At 38.6% G+C, this 20,459-nt stretch overlaps 1 protein-coding gene across 1 annotated transcript in view; it reads left to right on the top strand.

The window, feature by feature from the left end:
• Window positions 1-1,761: 1,761 nt before the first annotated feature.
• Window positions 1,762-20,459, top strand: part of PTGFR (prostaglandin F receptor) — a 66,286-nt gene continuing 47,588 nt past the window's right edge. Inside the window, exons 1-2 of the mRNA XM_019957228.2 lie at window positions 1,762-2,184; window positions 3,612-4,479. Of these exons, the coding sequence (XP_019812787.1) occupies window positions 3,682-4,479 (798 nt within the window). The 5' untranslated portion in view covers window positions 1,762-2,184; window positions 3,612-3,681. The remainder of the gene's footprint in view (window positions 2,185-3,611; window positions 4,480-20,459) is intronic.

Genomic DNA, 20,459 nt, shown 5'->3' with positions numbered 1-20,459 from the left:
AGTTAGTACCTTCTCTACTGATACTAATATATTCTATCTTGAGAAGAGATGTAGGTTCTTTAGAATCCTTTATTGAGATTCAGGTGAAATGTATCTTGATTAAGGAATGGATTCTAAAAATGGAACTCCAAGAATACATGCAAAGTAGACACTTTTTTTTCCCCCAAAGTAGATACTTTAAAAATAATAGGATTTATCTAGCACTTTGAAAAATAGATTAATAATGTTTTGAATATACATAATAAACATTATGACTTGAAATTGCTTTCATGAGAATTTTCTCTTTTTTACCCAGTAGATTAAGTAGCTGTTGTTTGTGAGATGTGCCAGTGAGAGATCGGGACTTTTAAAGATCTTGAAGTGTAATCCTGGAAATGTTGCTTGTACCACTGATGAATTCAAGCAATGTTAATAAGTGACCAGGAGGATAGTCCTAGGTGAGGATGGAGAGATAATTAAGACCTTTGCAGATATGCAGTTCAGTGGGAGAGGCATAAGAAATAGATAATTGTATCCAATGTGATCAAGTGATATTAATCACTAAAGGATAGAATAGTACTCTGTGTGATTAACATATTCCATGTGGTTTATTACATAGTTGTTTTTTGGACACTGGTCATTCGGATATACTATTTCTCTGCTAACTAGAATATTTGGTTAACCAGAATTTTCAAGTGACTCTACCTGAGTAATAGTTTATTTTATAAGTTATGATCATATCATTAAAAAAAAAAATCTATGTCTACCACAGAGAAAAACTGCAATCATTCTTTTCTATAGTTAATGGCTAATTTATTTATCTCACTGTAGCATTTTATGATCCTTTTTAATTTCCAGGAGTTTAGAGACCTCTTCTGATTTTAGAACAGAGAAAAGAGGGTTTATTTCCATGAGGCATTGGTTTTTCACGTAAGTTGTGGCAATATTTTACTGACAAAAAAAGCAAAAGTCAGTAATACATTTCCATAAGCTATGAAAATAAGAGTTAATAGGTACGGATCGAAACAATATAAGCAAAAAGCGGTTACAATATTAAAATGACTCGAATTACAATTCTTAATGAAATAGTGGATATTTCTTGATTATAAAACTATTTCAGCCAAATTTATTAGCGTTTCTTTGAGTAAATACACCACTAGAAATTCTCTCACCATTGAGCTTTTAAAATCATTAAAATGTTATTGCTTTATCTGCATTCGTCCTTCGAGAATACGCCTCACCCTTTCCCTTCTCACCTTCTTTAGAAAGCTAGAAACAGTCCAGTCCTGTAAGTGACAGAGAATCCTAAGGCAGCGACTTCCCATTGACAACACGTGGCCCGAATGTTTTTCACTTCTTGGGGATATCGGCCCCTAAGCCCACCATCTCAAATGCACCATCTCTTTCTTTGTACCTGGTTTTATCTTTTTAAGATGGATTTGGGATGAACTGTCGGCAAACTACAATCTGACAGCTCCAACACGCTGTCACGACTGCTGTCTGCGCGCTTTCCTCGGCTCTCCTGATTGTTATTTTACAGCCGTAGAGATGGCGCCTTTAGCTGGAGAATGAGTTTAAAACAAAACTTTTCCCTAATTGCTCGGGCAGCTAAGAGGGCCGTAGTGATGCTGAGGAGGGGGGCTGTAGCATCTGAGCACGGTGCTGAAGTTTCTCCCGGTCAGGCTCAAGGCAAAAGGGGCGGAGAGGAAGGGGCGGAGGTCAACCGCGCCCTCCTCCCCGCCCAGGCGGCGAGCGCTGCTAGGTGCTAAAGGATCCAGCCAGCCGAGCGCACCAGGCAGGTTCCGCGCTGCGCGAGCGCGCGGAAGGACGCGCGGCGAGAGCGAGTCCGGGCCGGAGCCGTGGCGAGGGCGCAGCGCTGCGCTCAGGAGGCATCGGCGGCGGCGGCGAAGCAGAGCAGGGCGCGGGATGGCCCACGGGCTGGCGCGCCCTTCTGCTCCGCCTAGAGCCCTGCCCGCAGCCGGGGATGCCAAGGTCACCACCCCTTTAGCGGCTAGATTCCCACGCGTTGGTCTCCGGATGCTCAAGCCTACTGAGGTTTAGCCACCCCACTCTCGGACGCCCGGGGCGGCAGCAGGCAGCCGCACCCGAGGGCACCTGAGCCTGCGCTGGCCAACAAGTTTGGAACAGATGCCCCCAGCTGGGGATACAGCCTCAGAGGAAAGACCGACCCGTCCGGATTCTGAGGTGCGCGGCTGGGACCCGGGAGAACGGGTCTAAGAGGAGGGAAACGGGTAAAGGAAAAGATCCTCTTTCGCCCCTCGTTTCCCTGACCGGGACCCTTCGACTCCCACATCCGGATCAGCTCAGGTCTTTGGCGCCCCCGGGGTGGGAGGGAGACCGGCCCTCTGGCGTTTGAGCAATCGCAGAAAGTTTCAGCCAGTTAAGAGGTTTGGGAAGGATGTTGCAAGCAGAGGCCCGGGGGCGTCGGGGTAGCAGCGGGCGAAAGTAGCGCTGTGAGTAAGACTCGGAGGAGGCGGCCGCCCTGCGGGCAGACCGGGGCGGCCCTTCTTGGGCCGGTCCCAGGAAAGGCTGGCTTCGGAATTCCTAGCCTCCGGGAAAGCTGTTGGGGAAACGCCGGCCGAAAGAGCTCGGGGCGGGGTGGCGGCGGTGGTGGGCATAGAGGGTCTGTGACTCAGGCCTCAGCTCACCAGGGAAAGAGCTGTGTGTCAGTCGTGTCCAACTCTGCGACCCTGTGGGGTGTTGCCCGCCAGGCTCCTCCGTCCATGTGATTTTCCAGGCAAGAACACTGGAATGGATTGCCATATCCTTCTCCAGGGGATCTTCCTAACCCAGGGTTCAAACCCGGATCTCCTGCACAGCAGGCAGACCCTTTACCGTCTGAGCTACCAAGGAAGCCTTAGGGAAAGAGCTACAAATGAATAATTCGCCTTGGATATTGCTGCCCTGAACCTGTAGCGTAAGATCAGCAGCATCTAGGCAGAACTACCCACAGTGAGGGTGGTCCGTCTCCCTGGCTGTCACCCACCTGCATTTCTGCACAGGTGGTAACCTTCCATGGGTCATTGATGTGTGTGGTTTGCTGTTATTTGAGCTAAATCACATAGTTTTAGCTCGAATTCAGCACTTATTCAGAGAAGCCCATGCAGCGTCAGTGCGCTTGCGGCTCCACCCTGCACCCTTCCAAAATTTGGGGAAGATGATTTTTGTCTGCGTGACAAACAGACATAGCTCCCAAAGGAATAATCTACACGTTTGGGGCAAAGTTCATCAGAGGAAAAAGCAAAAAGTTTAGAAGGTCACTTAGTTATTAGAATAGACTATCATACTTTTAAAAACTCATTGGGTTTAAATCTAGTCTTGTTAAGTGACTTGGTAAATCTGAAGTTTTAGGGTGACAGTGAAGTGTCAGGAGGAGATTTAGGAGGTGCTCATTGGCAGAGTAGACACAGAAGTTAACCAAAAGGTCTCAGTTCTGGTAGCTTCTTTACCTTGAAAATGAGATGTGGAACCCCAGGCAGATATGTGCTGTTCACAGCATGATGCAATCTGGCTCCTGATAGGCTGGATAAATATGATTCCCACCATAGGGTGCTGGGGTGCCAGATGAGCAGTTTTCCAGAGCTCATGATTTCTCTGTCTTTATGCTACAGATCTCTGGACTGCAAGCCTAAACTCTTGAGAAGGACATGACTTGAGTGGCCAGCTCTTATCTCCATAACAATGTCCACGAACAGTTCTATACAGCCAGTGTCTCCTGAATCTGAGCTCCTTTCAAATACAACTTGCCAACTGGAAGAAGACCTTTCAATATCTTTTTCAATAATCTTCATGACAGTGGGAATCTTATCGAACAGCCTTGCCATTGCTATCCTCATGAAGGCATACCAGAGATTTAGACAGAAGTATAAGTCATCGTTTTTGCTTTTGGCTAGTGCTCTAGTAATCACAGATTTCTTTGGGCACCTCATCAATGGAACTATAGCAGTCTTTGTGTATGCTTCTGATAAAGACTGGATCTACTTTGACAAGTCAAATATCCTTTGCAGTATTTTTGGTATCTGCATGGTGTTCTCTGGTCTGTGCCCACTTTTTCTAGGCAGTTTGATGGCCATAGAGCGATGCATTGGAGTCACCAAACCAATATTTCACTCTACAAAAATTACAACCAAGCATGTTAAAATGATGTTGAGTGGGGTGTGCTTTTTTGCTGTTTTTGTAGCTTTGCTGCCCATCCTCGGGCACCGTGACTATAAAATTCAAGCTTCAAGGACCTGGTGTTTCTACAAAACAGATGAAATCAAAGACTGGGAAGATAGGTTTTATCTTTTACTTTTTGCTTTTCTGGGGCTCCTAGCCCTGGGTATTTCATTTGTTTGCAATGCCATCACAGGAATTTCACTTTTGAAAGTTAAATTTAGAAGTCAGCAGCACAGACAAGGCAGGTCTCATCACTTTGAAATGGTCATCCAGCTTCTGGGTATAATGTGTGTTTCCTGCATTTGTTGGAGTCCTTTTCTGGTAAGGATCTATGGTTTTGACATTTTTTTTTGCCTTTTTCAGTTAATCCATATTCAATACAAGGTTTGTTGTCTTTTTCAAAGATGTTAGTCTTGATGGGCAATGCTGTTTCATCTTTTGAGTGCTGGAATTGACTCCTGTTCGGAACTTACTTTAGTTCTCAGCTCTGGCTTAGAATTAAGCTAACTATGACACAGATGGTTATTTTCCCACAAGCCTGGAAATAAAAGAAATATCTCAGTAAACAATTCTAACCGTAGTGTTAAATATTGCAGTGTGGTATAAAGTAATTTTCGCAGAAATGACAGTCTTAATATACTGAATATGATTAGTTTCTAAAATGTGAAAAAATGACTATAAAACAATATTGGAATGGACTCCAGTAAGTCTTGATAGAAAATCACATGGGCTTGTAATTTATAGATTGGCTTCTCAACACACAATGATCAGGTCTCAGTTTGCAAAGGGAAGTGATGAGTTGAGATAGTTGGATAGTGCAGGTGATCTCAATGGGTAGATCAGGTAAGGAATGGGTAGATCAGGTAAAGAAATCTCTAGTTCATTAACCCAGGATGATAGTAATGCAGGGAGGGATATGAGAGCCAAGGAATCTTCTCTTATCATTTCATTTCCTCTTTTTCCAGCAGCTATATTTAACATCTTGGTATTTTTATTTGGAAATGAAGGCTAAGCTTAAAGAATTAGCAACAAATATAAATCATTTATATGACTTTCTAAATAGAAGACAAAAAATACTTGTGATTGATAAGTATGGCCATAACTTTGGCCAACAATTTTTGATAGAAAAGGTGACAACATACAAGGAAAGAGAAAACATCCTTGTGTATGTGGCTACTGATGGCAGTGAAGATTATTTCCATTCCTTTTTCCATTTGCCAAGGGGGAAACAGATTGGTATTCAAAGGTAGTAATACAGGTGATACTCAGGTAGAGGTAAGGCAAAAAAGTTAAGACAGAGGTAGCCATAACACAGAGGTCATGGTCATACCTTGCATAGTGATGTGCAAGTGCTTATTCTTGTTTGTTTTAATGCAGTTCTTCCACGCTCCTGTGGGTTCATTGTCTAAGAACTGTTGCCAGTAGAGCTTTAATAAACAATCCTGATGGTCCTGGTGAACAGAAGTCTTGAGAGTTGCTGCTGCAGATAGATCCTCTAGTAGTCAATTTTATTCTGCAAAAGGATTTCTTGCTTTTAAAATATTTCTTTATTTCTATACCTCTTATTTCCTTACAATTTGCATTTAGCTACTGAAATTGTATCATTTAAGTATTTTTTTACACAGTATTCTGGAATTAGTCCAAGGTGCCCAATCTAGCAGAGGATAGACTACATCTGTCAATGGCAAGTCAACATGTTGAAGCTTGCTTATTGTCAATTTAGGAGGCCTTAGGTGAACCCAACTCGGGGTCTCATCTGAGCTCATAGTTTAGTTGTTTGAATGTGAATAGCTGAGAAAAGTTTGTCAACACTTGGAATCACTTCAGTGTTCATTCTTGGAGAGTTTAATTTATGCTACTTGACAAAGGGAATTCCCTTAGAATAATTCTCCTTTTCTTTTAAACTTTGAAATAGAGTAGCTTTTTAAAATAAAAAATAAGTCTGAGTAAAAATGACTAATTTGAGGGTTGGAAAGGGAATGCTAAGCAAGGGAGAAAAGAGGTAGCTGAAAATATTTAAAGAGAATGTAAAAATGAAGCTCTGGAGAAAGCCTGAAAACCATGAAGTAGTGAACTTAATGAGACACAGGTAACCTTGGATAACTGGGCTAATCACTGGTGTTTTGGTTTTTGCTTTTTTTTTTTTCAAGTCACCTTTAAAATTCTACTTAGTTTTGGCTTTTGACTTTGAAAAAATAGGAGTTTTAGGTTAACTACTGTCAGGCAATAGAAGGTAACAAAGTTTCATCCTCACCAGGAATATTTTGAATTTATGTTTTTCTCTAATTTCTTTTCCTGAAGTTTTGGTTTTCTTTACTGCTAAAATAGATATTACAATTTAGTTAATATCTTGCATATATATCCTAGTGGAAATATAATTTTATTTTAATGAAATGTTTTCTGAGGTCTGTGTTCTTTTCAACTGTGAATTATTGCTACACTTAGGACCCCAATGCATCAATACTTCTAAACTGCTTTTTAGTGTGGAAAATTGTTTCTGCATCAGATGGGTAGTAGGTCTACCACAGATACCCCAGGCTGAATTGATGTTTTAAATTGTTTCAAGCATTCTTTGCATTCCTAGTTTCTTTCTCTTGTGAAGTCTTGGGTCTTCATGGCAAGTTCTGGCTAAAGGATTTATAACTTGTGACTTATAACAAGTGCCTTATTTGCTTTGTTAAGGCCCTCAGACAGTTTTAAATGGAACCTGAGTGAAAAATCCAGGCTTGGAAATGCCAAAATAATACCCAACACTGATTTCCCTATTGAACCATTTTTCCTTTATCCTCTGAATGCCCAGGAGAAACTGCATAGGTGTTAATGACTGAGCCATCATTCTGCTTCCTACATGTTAGAAACTTCTAAATGTTCAAAACATATCTCTGAAACTGAGCTTCTAAATTCCCACAGATGCACTATAATTGTGACATCTTCCAGGTCAATGCCCTACTCTACACTGTGCCTTCTCTCATCCTGATAAGGATGAAATGTTGAATTTGTCATTTGAATGAACATCTGCAGACAGTCTTTGACCTGTGTTCACTGTCATTTTTCAAGCCTCAAACTGGAATAAGGGTACAGGTGCATGCATAAACTGAAAGGAGGAAGTGAGTAATGCAGGTGTTGATGTCTGGGATTGGCAGGATTTACTGCATCAAAACTTATCAATAGTTTTGGCATAATTTCTAAAACTTTTAAAACTTGTGGCTGATGAAAAAGGGGATACTTTATTAATTTTGATGATTGAGTTTAATACAAAGGTAAGAAGATCATGATATTTGTTAGAAATCTCTTTTAATAGATTTTATTTTTCTTGAGTAGTTGTAGGTTTACAGAAAAATGAGTAGAAAGCACAGAATTCACATACCTCCTCATGTTTCCATCCATTTACACTCAGTAATCCTTATTATAAACATCTTGCGTTGATGTAGTTCATTTGTTACAATTGATGAGCCAGTATGAGTACATTATGATTGACTAGAGTCTGTAGTTTATATCAGGGTTCTCCTTGTGCTGTACAGTGTGTGGGTTTTAACAAATGTATATTGATATGTATCCACCATCACAGTATAATACAGAATAGTTTCACTGCCCTAAAAATCCCCTATTTTTTTCCCCACAAAAAGAGGAATGTATGTGTATGTGTGTGTCTGTATATGTTTATTTTCAGGAATTGTTACTTAGAAACATAGTCATAATACTAACTTAAAGTATAACTTGTTAGTGTCGGAAAAATTTTCAATATCTGAATTTTATAGTTTTAAACATTGTTAATTCATTTAATTACAATCCCAACTGAAAAATACAGGGAAATGCAATAGGTACTGACTGACCTACAATTCCATTTAGCAACAAGTTAATACAAAAAGCTTTGAGAATCAAATGGCCATTATAAAATTGTCTTGCATGCATCTTAGGTGAACCACTTTTTCCTAATAAATAAACCTTGAAGATATTTTTCTGATGTTTCTAGAGTGATGTGGAAAAAGAAGACACTTAACAGCACTTCTAAGTAACATTTTCTTAATATCTTTACTTTTGTCTTTCTTCAGGTAGTGAGTCTTTTTAACATTCCATTTCTAGACTATGTAATCCTAAAAAGAACTTATTATTATTCCTATGTTTATTTCACTAGTTTGGCAGAGCAATAAATACTTGTTGACTGGTTGACTGTAACTTAAGTAGTATGAATGTCAAGAGATGGGAAATGATTTACCAGAATGTGGGTTCTGAGTTCTGTAGGTAAGTTAATTAAGCAGATATTGAAACCAAATGGTAATTTTTAATCTGTTCCGTAAGTCAGCAACTGTCGAGTTATGACACAGTTCAACTTTAGCAGTCTTTTACTGGAAGGATCATTTTGAATTGGGAAGTATATGAAGAGCAAAATGATAACTTATACAGGCGAGTTTACCCAAGAAATGTGTTTTCTTTCATATATAGAGTTTGATTTTAATTTTTCTAAGGTTTTTACTCTTCTGCTAGTATTTGTAGTCATGTAGTTAAACATTTGGTCACTAAGATGTTTGTCAGATATAAATCAAATAACTGAATGGTTAATTGAATTCTACTGAATTGCTAAAGGTATTGGCGTCATAAAGACCAGATCTTACAGGGCCAGTGGCAAATGGTGGAACAAAACAACAGAATAGAACATTTTGACTATTAGTAAAGATTGCTTTCTTTGAGAGGCTGGCCCTCATTATCTGTGTAAAAACTGTATAATGACAACCTGTGTATGTGTCCTGTCCACCTGGCTCTATACCAAAAGGATGGTGAGTGGATGTATATTTACATATTTCAAATGAAAATGTGGAAGTCTATAAATATATGCATACATAATGTGTACCTGTTTGAATTATTTCCCAAACTAAAAAAAATAATTAACCAATCCATCATTGGATCTCACTGTACCAAATAAAGGACTTTGAATGAGTTTCATTTTAAAATTAAAAACAAACTGGATTGTTTTATAGCTTTATGTCAGATCTTTTTGGCTATTCTTGCATTGCTACTAGTTTAGAGGTGATATTGTTGATAATTGTTTTAGCTGGTTTCCCTTGTGAAGTGGGAGTGCTCCCTGGTTTAAGAATGTGGAAGCTATAATGATGATGTTTGAAGAAAGGACTGATAATACTTGGGTTCTACTTTTATGAAATTCTTTTAAAAAGTATTTATTTATTGTTTTTGACCACACTAGGTCTTTGTTGTTACATGAAGCTTTCTCTAGTGGTGGTGAGCAGGAAGTACTCTCTAGTTGCAGTGTGTGGGCTTCCCGATGCTGTGGCTTCTCTTGTTGCAGAGCATGGGCTCCAGAGCGCAGGCTCAGTACTTGTGGCTCACAGGCTTAGTTGCCTCTCAGCATGTGGAATCTTCCAGGACCAGGGATCTAACCCACATCCCCTGCGCTGGCAGGTGGATTCCTAACTGCTGGACCACCAGGGAAACCCCACTTTTATGAAATTCTTAAACAACTCAGACACATGCAACTCAAAATTCATATCCAGAAAATAAGGCACATTTTAGAGATAGTTAAATATAGTTTCTATGCTGGGTATTCAGGCTGCTCTTGTGTTTGGGTGGACATGAAGTATGTGGTGTGAGGTCAGTGACGGGAGCTGGCAGAGGAGCAGTTCTCAGAGATTTGGGAACACATCCTGAGCCTGAAGCCTTGGTGTTCTCTTGCCTGGGGTACTCTCCTCCTGACATCCATGTGGTTCCTCCCTGACTCCTCTCTTAAATATCATGTTGTCTAACCAGGCTGTCTTAGAAAGTGACCCTTCTCTTCTCTATTCCATTCCTCTGCTTTATTTTCTTTCATAGCATTTAGCAGTATCAGATAACATGGGATACACTTATCTGCTTATTTGGTTGTTGTTTGGCTTCTGCCTCTAGCATATAACCTCCTTAAAGGAAGGAACCTTGTTTATTGCTGTGTCCTCAATTCTAAGACCAATGGCTGGCACAGAGTTGGGCCCAATAAGTATTTTCTAAATGAATTTAATGTAAATGAGGGCTCAGTGGGTAGTGGTTCTCATTTCCACTTTGGACTCAGTCTGCTGATGGGGTTAGGACTTGATTGGTCGGCCTTGGGAATACTTCAAAACTGTGGATTGGGATTTGGATTAGAGAGATCCGAGAGGTGAAAGTGTGTTCAGAGGTTTCCCAGGAGTATTAGAATTGGCATCCTGGAGAATCCTGAACATTCGACAATTTGAGTCTGGTGCTAGGATTTAGGAATTTCATCAGCAACCTGGAAGAAGTTCATAGATAAACTGGGATTGATACTATCTTGTTACATCGTTTATGTGTCAGTTTCCTCTGTTAGTCTCAATGGTTCTTGGCATTTAAGAGCTATTTGCTGGTTTATGTTTTAGTTTCTACAAGAAGTAGGTCATAACCAATGTTTATTGAATGAATGAATGAAAAGGAACCAGGTATCAAATGTGAATTATTGAAGGCAAAGGGAAAAAGCTAGGTGATACAACTTCTTCAAAGTTATTTTTGCCCCATTATTATCTTTAGCGCTGCCTTTTTCTCTACATGCACAAATTTTTTTTTTCTCCAAAATGTATATTTATTGGTGTTTTATCTTTGAGGGGATTATTTCAGGACACAGGAGGAGAAAATGTCTTTTGGTAAGACCTACAGACACTGGTCGTACATTGTCATAAATAAAAGCTCCATAGTAAATGTTAAAATGTCTCTATAAAATGAGTTTGCTTACCTCAAGCCTTTGCTAGCTGATTGAGTGAATATATGGCTCAATTTGTATTGCTGCTGCTGCTGCTGCTAAGTCGCTTCAGTTGTGTCTGACTCTGTGCCACCCCATAGATGGCAGCCCACCAGGCTCCCCCGTCCCTGGGATTCTCCAGCCAAGAACACTGGAGTGGGTTGCCATTTCCTTCTCCAATGCATGAAAGTAGAAAGTGAAAGTGAAGTCGCTCAGTCATGTCCGACTCTTAGCAACCCCATGGACTGCAGCCTACCAGGCTCCTCTGTCCATGGGATCTGCCAGGCAAGAGTACTGGAGTGGGTTGCCATCGTCTTCTCCGATTTGTATTGCTAATCAGACTGAAAGACTGAGTAGGTCTTATATTCACAGAGGATAAATTCTCAGAAAACTCCAACAGCCTTGTTTAGTAGACACTGGTGTCCCCCTTGGATCCCTATGGGGTGAGTTTTCCCCTCAGGGAAATTACCCTCAGCCAAAGGGAGCTGCCTTGCCGGTGGTTGTGCCCCCCTCTCTTTGGTCATTCTGTGTACAGTGACAGGTGGGTGTGGGGACCTAAAGCACACCTTTGCCTCCTGTGGGACATTTCTGAAGGGTCCTATGCACTTCAGAGCTTATAACTGCATTCCAGCTCTGTGCCTCCTTCTGCCAAATCCTGCTTTCCTCATTGCCTCACACCCTTCAGAAAAATTTCTGCATGTAGATCACTGTCTCAGAGTGTTTCCTACAGAATCTGGCTTAGGACCCTCTTCTAGAAGTCCATTTATTTACATGTTATCTCAGTATAAAGTATATTACACATAGGTTTACACTGTGATTTGGTAAATCTATTGAGCTGTCTATAGGTCTTTGGATTTGAACTCATATTTGAGTATAATATCTCCCTTCATGGAAATAAATGGTGTAAAATTGGACCAGCAAAAGTCAATCTAATTAAGAAAAAAGACACTGCTGGATTGAGAATTTACACAAAAGTCTGTTGATTTAGTTGTGCATGGTGGTCTGTAATACTTTGGTATTTTAAGTTTATTTACTCTTGCCAAAGTATGATTTCCTGTTTTTTAAGGAGAAAGACACAAAATGCCAGAGATCTCATAGACATTGAGATGGCACTTACAAAACATTACTTGAATGCTTCAAGTGTAAATGAATCAGACACATGTGGATTAAATTTATACCATCATGGATCTGAAAGTCTTCTGCTTTAATGTGCTTTGGAGTTTTAAGTTAAGACCCAAAACATTTGAAGCACTATTCAAGATGTTTATGTGCCCTGAATCTCTTTGGGTTGCCAGTTCTAACTTTATTTGCTTAGTCTTATGCAGATGACACCACCCTTATGGCAGAAAGTGAAGAGGAACTAAAAAGCCTCTTGATGAAAGTGAAAGTGGAGAGTGAAAAAGTTGGCTTAAAGCTCAACATTCAGAAAACGAAGATCATGGCATCCAGTCCCACCACTTCATGGGAAATAGATGGGGAAACAGGGGAAACAGTGTCAGACTTTATTTTTTTGGGCTCCAAAATCACTGCAGATGGTGACTGCAGCCATGAAATTAAAAGACACTTACTCCTTGGAAGGAAAGTTATGACCAACCTAGATAGCATATTCAAAAGCAGAGACGTTACTTTGCCAACAAAGGTTCGTCTAGTCAAGGCTATGGTTTATCCTGTGGTCATGTATGGATGTGAGAGTTGGACTGTGAAGAAAGCTGAGCGCCGAAGAATTGATGCTTTTGAACTGTGGTGTTGGAGAAGACTCTTGAGAGTCCCTTGGACTGCAAGGAGATCCAACCAGTCCATTCTGAAGGAGATCAGCCCTGGGATTTCTTTGGAAGGAATGATGCTAAAGCTGAAACTCGGGCCACCTCATGCGAAGAGTTGACTCATTGGCAAAGACTCTGATGCTGGGAGGGATTGGGGGCAGGAGGAGAAGGGGACGACAGAGGATGAGATGGCTGGATGGCATCACTGACTCGATGGACGTGAGTCTGGGTGAACTCCGGGAGTTGGTGATGGACAGGGAGGCCTGGCGTGCTGTGATTCATGGGGTCGCAAAGAGTCGGACACGACTGAGCGACTGAACTGAATTGATCCTTACAGGAGGTATATAAAATGCATTTCATTTATATTTGCTTTGGAAGGCATTCATAACCACATCAGATTTTACCTGGTCTATCAATGCCATTTAACTGTATTCAGAGAGAATTTCATTCAATAGGAGAAATTTGCCTTTTGGTATTTGCAAATATTACCTTTCAAAGTTTGGGTAAATTTGTCAGTGCTAAGTGTCAGGATGGTGATGCCACAGAGGAGTTGGTACAATTGTGGCTTTATTCAGACAGGCAGGTGGTTTTTCTCACTCCAGCTAAGCTATTGAATCCCCAAATTAAATTCAGACAGTGAAATGCCAAAGTGAAGTGTGGCTTGGTGTGATGGCAGAGGAGACAGAGACAACTGGATTATGTAAAAGGAATCATTTTAGATTTTAGTCAGTCAGTTCAGTTTAGTTGCTCAGTTGTATCTGACTCTTTGTGACCCCATGGACTGCAGCACGCCAGGCTTCCCTGTCCATCCCCATCTCCCAGAACTTGCACAAACTCATGTCCATCAAGTCGGTGATGCCATCCAACCATCTCATCTTCTGTCATCCCTTTCTCCTCCTGCCCTCACTGTTTCTCAGCATCAAGGTCTTTGCCGGTGAGTCAGTTCTTCCCATCTGGGTGCCAAAGTATTGGAATTTCAGCTTCAGCATCAGTCCTTCCAATGATTATTCAGGACTGATTTCCTTTAGGATTGAATGGTTGGATCTCCTTGCAGTCCAAGGGACTCTCAAGAGTCTTCTCCAACACCACAGTTCAAAAGCATCAATTCTGTGGCCTTCAGCTTTCTTTATAGTCCCACTCTCACATCCATACATGACTACCGGAAAAACCATAGCTTTGACCAGATGGACCTTTGTTGGCAAAGTGATGTCTCTGCTTTTTTAATATGCTATCTAGGTTGGTCATAGCTTTTCTTCTAAGGAACAAGCATCTTTTAATTTCATGGCTACAGTCACCATCTGCAGTGATTTTAGAGCCCAAGAAAATACAGTCTCTCATTGTTTCCATTGTTTCCCCATCTATTTGCCAGTGATGGGACCAGATGCATGAGTTAGTTTTCTGAATGTTGAGTTTTAAGCCAGCTTTTTCACTCTCCCCTTTCACTTTCATCAAGAGGCTCTTTAGTTCTTCTTTGGTTTCTGCCATAAGGGTGTTGTCATCTGCATATCTGAGGTTATTGATATTTTTCTCGGCAACCTTGATTCCAGCTTGTGCTTTGTCCAGCCTGGTGTTTCACATGATGTACTGTGCATATAAGTTAAATGAGCAAGGTGACAATATACAGCCTTGACGTACTCCTTTCCCTATTTGGAACCAGTCTGTTGTTCCATGATTTTAGATTTTGGTGCATAATCCCCAGTCAAGCCTTCCTTTTAGAATACTCTAGTTACTTAAACATAGACCAGGTCCCAACCCCACCACCTGTTAGCTGTGACCTGTAGTTACTCTAAGCCAATTTTGTACATCTGTGAACTGGTTATGATAATAGTACTTACTGACAAGTGCTGTCAGTAGGTATGATCTGCCCTGTTTACAATCTCATAACATGGTGATTGGCTCATCGTATGCTCAACCCAATCCCCAAATCCTCAAAAATCTTTTGCTGTCATTACCACCCCCCATCTCAATTAGAAATAATCATCTGTGTTTAGTTCAGATGTTTTCCATTTTTCCTCTGTTGAGAAGATTTGGAAGATTAGAAAGGAACAGAGGGAGCTCATAGCTACAGAGAATGTTCCTGGACAATTTCACCCAACGGTTCAGATTATTGTGCCTCATTTCACTGCCTTTACCAGAAGTAAAGATGTTTCATGATAATCTTTCCCATCTTATTTGAATTCAAATTTTTATTATTATAGTATAATTTATTAGATATTAACTTATACATTATTAATCAGTGCTAAAATTAGCAAAAAATTATTGAGCCTATGACATATAAGGCACTACTCTAGGGGCTGTGACTGATTCCAGAAGGTAAAAGATTAAGCTCTTTCCTTAAAGAGCTAATAACTCACTTGGAGTAAAAGATACACCCTAAGAATTAAAATACTAGGTCTTGGAGAGTCATTATCACGTAGTGGTTAAGAGTCTAGGTTCAAGTCCTATTTCTTCCACTTTCCTTAACCACTCTGTGATCAGTTTCTTCATATGTAAAATGGGTAGAGTAATAGTATCACTTCACTGAGTTGTTTTTGAGGACTAAATAAATACATGTGAATTAAAATAATTGGGCTTCCCTGGTGACTCCACGGTAAAATAATCCTCCTGCAAAGCAAGTGACATGGGTCCATGGGTTCAGAACCTGGGTCGGGAAGATACTCTGGAGAAGGAAATGGCAACCCACTCCACTATGCTTCCCTGGTAAATCCCATGGATAGAAGAGCCTGTTGAGTTACAGTCCATGGGGTCGCAAGAGTTGGACACGACTTATCGACTAAACCACCACCAAGTTAATACAGTGCTTGACAGAGTAAATACCATATGCTTCGGTTACTATGCTGTTATCATTATTGTTGCTGTTACTGTTAAATATTAATGCTGCCGACCAGTAAAAGCCCACAAAAGATCATTTGTCAACAAGATGATCAAAAGCACTTTTTAATTAGTTGTTAAATGAATAAAGGTGCTATAGCAGGAAGCTGTTACCCTCAAACTGGTGGTCCGCAAGGAATTATTTGTTTACTCATTTGACAAGTGGTTATTGAGCACTACCAGGTGCCAGGCAGTATTCTAAATGCAGAATAACAATCTCTGTGATCTAATTGGTAATGATATCTATGGCCTTAATTAATAGTATTTATAGAAAAGGAAAATGGAGGACATATATAGAAAATTGAGAAATGAAGATATTTGATTATACTTTATGTTATAATAAAATAGCAGATACAATAGCAGGTGCAGTCAAGTTTGGACCCCCTAACTATCCCTCTGCTGTATTTAAAATGGATAACCAAAAAATGCTTTTGCTTGAAAGAAAAAAAAAAAACTATGGCAAAAAGGAATAGCAGGTATTCTGTTATGAATGTAGTGGATGAGACTGTTTTGGTAACATAAATATCTACAGCATATCATTTACAAAGAAAAATTACTGGAAAAAATGTGATCCAAAGTCAAGTGATGTAAATTGTAATGTAAAACCAGGAGAAAAGAGATAATGTATATAATTACTAGAGATATAAAAGTGTACAAATAAGAAACTCTTTAGTATTTGGAACAGGCTTGAACAAGATTAGAGTACAGCAGTTTACTGTACTGAACAAGATTAGAGTACAGATTAGAGTACAGCAGTAATAAATTAATATTAAAAGCTAAGATGATTTTTCAAGTAAAATATGACTAGCAGAAAAATTGAATCAGGTAATAAAAATTTAATAATTCAAATTAGTATTTTTAGATTATCTTTTGATAAGGAAAGTGACTTAGGATATGGAAGAGAAATAAATGTTGGTGAAAGCATTACAAAAGCAATTAACTCTTTCCAAGAAGTTAGGTTAAGAAAATGTTAGCAGGGACTTAAAGAAAAACAAGTTGCTGTGAACGTTAATAAATATAAATGAAGGAAATTGAATCATTTATGCTTCCAATCTACTTGTTAACTTATTCACTGATTTATTTTTTCTGCAGCTTTTTGTTGAGCAAAAGGCTGGGTATCTCTCTAGGTGAAGAGTAAAGCATGGAGATAAAGACATGACCTGGGAAAATATTCCTGAGCCAAATTCTAGAAATCATAATTTCTAGCTCCTTCAGTTTATCTATGAGCTTTGTACTTGTTCTTCCAATCTCTCTTATGTGCATCCTCCTTTTCCTTCTTTTTCTTTGTTTAATATGACATAAATATAACTATTTGTATTTTTCTGGCCCTTCTTGGGAGCACAGCAGAGGGTTGATTGCTTTAGTAATAGTGGAGGAACCTCTGGGCCCAAAGGTGCATTAATATTAAATAGCAGCAGCTGGTAAAGAATCCTGCAATGTGGGAGAGCTGGGTTTGATCCCTGGGTTGGGAAGATCCCCTGGAGAAGGGAAAGGCTACCCACTTGAGTATTCTGGCCTGGAGAATTCCATGGACTGTATAGTCCATGGGGTCACAAGAGTCAGACATGACTGAGTGACTTTCACTTCAAGCAGCAGCAACAGTAATTGTTATTGTTATTACTATGGTTGCATCTTTCCTTATTTTGCTTCCTGCATTTATGTTCATGACGGAGGACCAGAAAACAAGGAAAATAAAAACCACATGAATGACAGAGAGACAGAATACTGGATGGGGAGAGGAGCAGGGAAGAGGCAGTGAAGGCAGCAGAAAACTGGCTTATATGGGTGTGAGGGTGGAGAGGTGCTCTCTTGTTGTAGGAATTCTGCTGGAAAGAAAAGACCTCCCGTTATTTCCATGGGTATCTTCTCCTTACTGAGGAATATTGACTTTCATGTGTTATAGTCCCTCAAGCTACTCTAAAAAAGGCAAGGTTTTCCTCAACCATAAAATTTTATTGTAAGAAAGTAAAGTACAAATTAAAGTTTAAAAACATCGTTCAAATCTCATTACCCAGAGATAAACACTGTTAGCATACTGGGTGCATCCTTTTACTCATCAGAAACAGAATTCATACTGGTTAAGTTCCTTGATTAACAGAGTGAGCTTTTTTCTTATGCTATTGGGCATTATCTCCTTTCTTTTGTGAAGGTATGGTTATCTGTGAATGATTTACAAGAAGTCTTTGGATGACAAAGATTAGATAATGCTGATATGTAAAAGTAATTATAAAATCAGTTTTTACAAAAGCAGTTGTTTTCCCATGTTCATTGTTAGCTTTTTAATGTAGTATTTTTCCTTATAAGGAGTGAATGAGTCAATAATTTTTTTGTAGCTACTGCTTTCTGTTTCATGTTAAGAAGTACTTTCTCCGGCTAAGATGATATTGGTGTTCATTTCTCCTAGCACTTTTGCTTTTTCATTTTTTTTTCTTTTTTTAATACATTTAAAGTTTATGTTGGTTTAATTTGCAAGTTAATAGCATGACTTTTTTTTCATTTTGAATGGTTAGCTTGTTATCCCAAATCATTTATTAAATCGTCTTTCTGCAACTGTTTTAAAATTTTACCGTTATTATATATGCAGTTCTTAAATGTGTTTGAATTTTTCTATACCCTTTATTTCATCTTACTGACCTAACTTTAACTTTTCTTCACATTTTATTTACACTTGTGTTCAGTTTATCAATTACAGTATAAGAATATTTCCTTTCATGATCATAATCATGTTTTGAATAATAATTCTGTAGTTTCTTCATAACAGTGCTTCACATCATTTTTATCCTAAGATTTTAAAATGTTTTCCTATCATAATAATAAAATCTTTTTGTTTTATTATTTTATTTTATTTTTCATATCATTATATAAGAAAGCACCGATCTTGATACATTTATTTTTCATTTTTACTGTGACAGTATTCATATAGTATAAAATTCACTATTTTGACTTTAAAAGATGCAATTCAGTGACATTTAGTACATTCACAGTACTCTGCAACCATTATCCCTGTCTTGTCCAGAAAATTTTAATTTCCTCCTTAAAAAAAACCCAATACCCATTAAGTGATCATTTTCCCGTTTCCCATTCTTTGTGATCCCTGGCAACCACTACTCTCTCTTCTGTCTTTATGAATTTGCCTATTCTTGATAGTTTATGTAAATGGAAGCTTATACCTTTAGTATCTGGCTTCTTTCACTTACCATAACTTTTTCACAGTTCTTCCATATAATGGTATGTATCAATACATTATTCAATTTTTTGGCTGAATAATATTCATTCAGATAAATGGACCACATTTTGTTTATCCATTCATTAGCTGACGGGTATTTGGATTGTTTCCATCTTATGGTTGTTGGGAATAGAGCTGCTATGAACATTTGTGTACAAATTTTTGTTTGAACATTTATTTTCAGTTCTTTAGAGTTTATACTTAGGAGTGGAATTGCTGGGTCATATGGTAATTCTATGTTTAAGTTTTTGAGGAACCACTTAATCTCTTCCACATGGTGCACCATTTTACTTTCCTGTCAACAATGTATGAGGGTTCCAGTATCTCCACATTTTTGCCAACACTTATTTTATTAAAACATTTTGTATTATGGCTGTCTAGTTGGTATGCTAAGTCATTTCTAGTTTTGATTTGCATTTCCTTAAAGGCGAATGAAGGGCTTCCTGGATAGCGCAATGCAGGAGACCTGGGTTCAGTCCCTGGGTTGGAAAGATCCCCTGGAGAAGGGAATGGCTACCCACCTCAGCATTGTTGCTGGAGAATTCCATGGACAGAGGAGTCTGGTGGGCTACAGTCTATGGAGTCACAAAGAGTTGGACACGACTAAGCGACTAACACATACAAAGACTAGTGATGTTGAACACCTTTTTCATGTGCATGCTGGTATTTGCATACAGTTTTTTTTCTTTTTAAAAAAATTTTATTTATTCATTTTAATTGGAGGCTAATTACTTTACAGTATTGTAGTGGTTTTTGCCATACATTGACATAAAATAGCCATGGGTGTACATGTGTCCCCTATCCTGAACCCCCTTCCCACCTCCCTCCCCATCCATCCTTCAGGGTCGTCCCAGTGCCCCGGCCCTGAGCGCCTTGTGTCATGCATCGAACCTGGACTTAAATTAAGTCTTAATTTAATTAAGTCTTCAACTTTAATCTCAAAATATGAAATTATTATGATTGGTCACTCCAGAAATAAGATGTTTTATGAAGAGGTCTTTCATGCATGTTTTTGTGTTTATAAAAGTTTTATTGGTCCATAATTTTCATTTGTTTTATTCTTTTGCTTTTAATACTAGAATGATGTTAGTTTTGAACAAGAGTAGGAAAAATTTTTTCTGTGTTCTGGAATAATTGAAATAACTTGGATGTCAACTGTTTTGTGATGATATGGAGTCATTTCAGTATTATTTTCATAAAGTTTTAGTTTTTTCTATTGGTTTGAGGTTAATACTTTTTTTGATCCAATATTGGTACATTTTTGCATAATTTAATCAATTTTTGAGAGTATAAATTTAGTAGCAAATTTTTGTACTGAGAATTTGCTTATTAAGATTCTTCTGTACTAATATATATATTATATATATATACACACAAATATGGATATATACATTTATATATGTGTTTATTTTATGAATATTTTGTATGAAATTTGAAATTTTTCTTTTTAAGTTAGTCTTCCCAGAGGATTGTTTAATAGTTTAAAAATGTTTTATATCAATTTATAAATCTTAGTTAAGCTCTTATTATCAGATTTTATAAATATCCATGGGCATTTGAAAAGAATTTATACTATTTTTTAAGTTACAAATTTCAATATACAGCTATTAAATCAAATAATTGTAGAATCTTATTTTCCTACTTCTCTTTCTAGTTTCTCTGTTAAATAATATGTATGAGAACTTAGAATTTCATTATATTTATGTTT

This window comes from Bos indicus, chromosome 3 (genome assembly GCF_029378745.1).
Source record: "Bos indicus isolate NIAB-ARS_2022 breed Sahiwal x Tharparkar chromosome 3, NIAB-ARS_B.indTharparkar_mat_pri_1.0, whole genome shotgun sequence".
Classification (NCBI taxonomy): Eukaryota; Metazoa; Chordata; class Mammalia; order Artiodactyla; family Bovidae; genus Bos; species Bos indicus.
This window is presented reverse-complemented; position numbering and strand designations above follow the sequence as displayed.